General features: G+C 33.6%; 1 protein-coding gene across 1 annotated transcript; it reads left to right on the forward strand.

The window, feature by feature from the left end:
* Positions 1-1,560: 1,560 nt before the first annotated feature.
* LOC117638359 lies at positions 1,561-2,121 on the forward strand. Its single transcript, XM_034373490.1, has one exon. It carries the CDS (start codon positions 1,561-1,563, stop codon positions 2,119-2,121), a length of 561 nt encoding a protein of 186 aa, XP_034229381.1.
* The last annotated feature ends 2,679 nt before the right edge of the window (positions 2,122-4,800 follow it).

Below are 4,800 nucleotides of genomic sequence, written 5' to 3' on the forward strand. Positions count from 1 at the left end.
CCTAGTAGGTCCCATGCCACCGACACCGGCCAAGAAAGACATGATGATCGTCACCATTGATTACTTTACTAAATGGATCGAGGCCAAAGCTCTATGTAAAACCCTGTATATATATATATACATATACATATTAATATTTAATCTTTGCATACTATATAATTAATAATATATATTTATACATATATTTTTCATGGCAAGCCACGTGATATGAGTCTGGCTATAAATTAGTATAGCCTACCTTATCAAATTTTATTGTATATATGTTAATTCATATCAGCCCTATGTAGTATTTATTATATATTTTTACACTTTACAAAAGCATTTAGAAAGGCCATTATGCTTACTAAGTATTCTGTTCAAAATTGACGTGTTGCAAGCATATAGTTTTCAAATCTTGTTAAAGCATGAGGTGGAATATTTAAGTAGGAGGTGTAAGCATTGTGTGTATTCTTATTTATAGCCTTAATTTGAGAGTGCTCACTAAGCACTCTACAAAGCCAACACATAGGGCTATATTTGGTGTGGTAGACTACTTTCAAGCCACCCAAGTACTCTAGGAAACTATAGACTAGTTGTGTGGCACAATTTTAGGGTGAGGTCTTGTAAATAGCATTCCCTTATACTTCTTGTATCATAAGTTCTTCACTTAAATTGCTTTGGTTTCCTAAAATCCTTAGGAAAAAAAAAGAAAAAAGGAAGAACTAAAGTGTTATGAGATTTTGGAGAAGCCTAAAGTGTTTGGACTTGCAACCAGGAGTTATACAATAGCTTTCGATTTGAGGTAGGGGTTTTTCTTAGGGAGGCTTTCCATAAATTGATTTAATTAAATATTGTGAACACTATTATGCTTGGTAATATTATTTGATTATTATCCTTGATATTGGGTGTTTATATGTTGTCAATTATCATTATAATTTGATTAATATTGACAGTTCGTATGTTATCAGTGGTGGTTGGAATTATAGGGTTGATAATGAAATTATGGAAGGGTAATGGGAAGGATCTTTTGTGTAGTTGAGTCTGATCATTGTATGGACCAAGTTTAGGTGAGCCCATGTGCATAGTAGATTAGGAAATCAACAGTATAATTGTTGATTGGGTGATTTGGACTTGGAGATCAATGGTTTAGACAAGATGACTAGTAAAAGGGATAATGAGGAATCTGCTCAGGAACCTACTTATAAGTCTCCTTGGGAGCCTACCGAGTCAATTGGATCAGTCACTAGGCCTATAGAAGTTCAGTCACTATCTGAAGTGATTATTATCAGTTCTGATGAAGAAAATTAGTACTGAAGAAGGAGAGTTATATAAATGTTAATAGTTGTAGAAACAAACCGTCAGGTTTTGTAAGATAAGTGTAAGTTTTTGTAAAATTGTGTGTACTTTTGTACAATTTTGTGAAATATAATAAATGAGTTTTTTGTTTATTCTTTCTCTTAAACTTTTATTTTACTATTTCATAATATTGTTTTTAGATAATTTTCTTTTTATTTATTTAAGATGGCTCAATCTAGAAACAAGCTCAATGGAGATGCTTGAGTAATCTTAGCCATTCAGGATATGGCTTTAGCAATTAGAGAAAATAGTAACCAAGATCTCCGTCATGAAATTGAAGAAGATCGAGTTATGAGGATACAAGGAGAATTTCGTAAGACGAAACCAATGATATTTAAAGGCGAACCAAATCCTATGACAACTAAAGAATGGTTGAGGCAAATTAAGAGAAAGATGGATAATCAAAGAATTCCGGGAGACATTAGAGTTGTTATTGCTTGTACCTATCTAGAAGGACAAGCATACCTTTGGTGGGAGTCGATTATGAGTATGCCTAATACTGAAATTACAACTTGGGAGGCCTTCAAAAGTATTTTCATGGAAAAGTATTTTCCAAGTACTATGAAAGCAATGAAAGCAAGGGAGTTTGTTAACCTTGTCCAAGGCAACTTAGCTGTTGATCATTATCAGTCTAAGTTTGAAGAACTCATGCGTTTTACACCATATATGATCCCTGATGATGCAACAAAAGTAAAACGATTTGAAGAAGGATTGAGACCGTCAATTTTGGAAAAGGTTGACATTTTGAAATTAAGGATGCTGATGTGGTTGATAGAGCACATATAGCAGAGCAAAGACCTGAAACTAAGAGAACTTGGGATTCAATTAGTGGACAAATAAATAAACGAACAAGATTTAATACTCCTCAGTATCAATCACAAGAAAATTTCGAACCACCACTATGTTATTAGTGCAAACAAGTGGGACATGTAAAGAGATTTTGTCCACAACTTCAAAGATATCAAGGACCTCAAGTACATCAAACACTATATCGTCCTCCAATGTACCTTTTCGTGCTCCACCACCACCTCAAAGTTATACTACTTTTCAATCTCAATCTAACTGGGCAAGACCAGTTACTATCCTTGCCCAGTTACTAGCCAATTATCATAATGTCTAGGAGGACAATATTCTCAAATTAGACCAAGGGTCCCTGTAGTTGCAAAGAAATCTGGACAATTCACACAAAGAAGAGTATACGTTGTGGGAAATGTGAAAGATCAAACTGAGCCTAAAACAATAGAAGTTATGTTTTTGGTATTCTATTCTTGGGCTAGAGTGTTATTTGATTATGGAGCTACACACTCTTTTATATCCACATCTTTTGCATCAACGCTTGAGTTACAATTTGAAAATATGAAACCTTCTTTTTTAATTGGATCTCCTTTGGGTGGTAGTCTAGAAGTTGATAAAGTATGTAGATCTTGCATGACAGAGATGTCGGGCCATAGAATTTTTGTTGATTTGATGGTATTGGAAATGTTGGAATATTATATTATTTTAGGAATAGATTGGCTTACACATTACTAAGGAAGAAACCTTTAGTTTCTTTGTGAAAAAGGAAATCCTGAAATATGGTGTTGGAGATTATAAATATTTGAGTTGGATAGCTAGAATCGGAACTGAAGAAGTAGAAAAATCTCAGATACAACTTATTCATGTAGTAAAGGAATTTAGCAATGTTTTTCCAGAAGATTTGCATGGTTTACCTCAAGAGCGTGAAGTAGAGTTTGCTATAGAAATATACCTAGGTACAACACCTATTTCTATACCACCTCATCATATGGCCCTAGCTGAACTGAAAGAACTTAAGATGCAACTCCAAGAATTACAAGCAAAAGGATATATCCATCCTAGTACTTCACCATGGGGTGTACTTGCTCTCTTTGTAAAAATAAAAAATAAAAAATTTAACTCTTCGAATGTGTATCGATTAACGTCAATTAAATAGGGTCACAATAAAGAACAAATATCCTTTGCCTAGAATTGATGACTTAATCGATCAGTTAAGAAGTTCTCATTTCTTTTCAAAGATTGATCTTTGATTTGGTTACCACCAACTTCGAGTCAAAGCTGAAGATATACCCAAAATAGCTTTTCGGACTCGATATGGGCATTATGAATTTTTAGTTATGCCTTATGGATTGACAAATGCACCAGCAACATTTATGGATATGATGAACCGAATTTTCCCACCTTATTTAGATCAGTTTGTCATCGTATTCATTGATGATATTCTTATATATTCCAAATCGTTTTACATACATTAAGAGAAAATCAATTGTATGCAAAGTTGAGTAAGTGTGAATTCTAGTTGAAACAAGTAACATTTTTAGGACATGTAATTTCCAATGAAGGTATTTCAGTTGATTCTTCCAAAGTAGAGGCAGTATTGGATTGGAGTCAACCAAAGAATATCTCGGAGATACGTAGTTTCCTTGGATTAGCTGGTTATTATAGGAGGTTTATAAAAGATTTTTCTCGAATAGCTGCACCAATGACCAAGCTGACCAAAAAAAGAGTGAAATTTATATGGAGTTAAGAATGTGAAAAGTCATTCCAACAATTGAAAACTCGATTGACTACCGCACCAGTACTGATTATTCTTGAACGGGACATAGGGTATGTGGTTTACACGGATGCATCTAAACAAGGATTAGGATGTGTTTTGATGCAATCTAACAGAGTAGTAGCTTATGCTTCTCGTCAATTGAAAAATCATGAAAGAAATTATCCTACATGATTTGGAATTCGCAGCAATTGTACATGCTTTAAAGACTTGCGACATTATCTTTATGGTGAAAGATTTGAGCTTTACTCTAATCATAAAAGTTTGAAATATCTTTTCACTTAGAAAGAGCTTAACCTGAGACAAAAATATTGGATGGAATACTTAGAAGATTATGATTTTGGTCTACATTATCATCCTGGGAAGGCTTCTAAGTAGGAATACACATGGATTTGTAGCAGGACTACAAATTCAAAAATGGAAAATAGTGAATTGTATTCAAGATTATGATTTACATGTGAACGAACATGAGTATGATGCTTATCTTTAAAACTTGGTAATAAGACCAATTTGCTAGGAAAAGTTGTTGAAAAACAACAAGAGGATACCACCTGTAAATCAATTCAATAACATATTTTGGATGGAGATAAAATAGAAGGTTGGACCTTTCATGAAGAAAATGGTTTGAGGTATTTAGGTAACTTATATGTACCTGAAATTCCAGAATTAAAGAATGAAATTCTTCATGAAGCTCATTACTCATCATATACTATTCATCCAGGAAATACAAAAATGTATGAAGATTTCCGTCGTCAATTTTGGTGGAATGGTATGAAGAGAAACGTAGCCACTTTCGTATCAAAATGTTTAACTTGTCAAAAATTGAAAGCTGAATATCAGAAACCAGCTGGCCCTCTTCACGCTTTCCCTATTGCACAATGGAAATGGGATCATAT

Source organism: Prunus dulcis, chromosome 8 (genome assembly GCF_902201215.1).
Source record: "Prunus dulcis chromosome 8, ALMONDv2, whole genome shotgun sequence".
Classification (NCBI taxonomy): Eukaryota; Viridiplantae; Streptophyta; class Magnoliopsida; order Rosales; family Rosaceae; genus Prunus; species Prunus dulcis.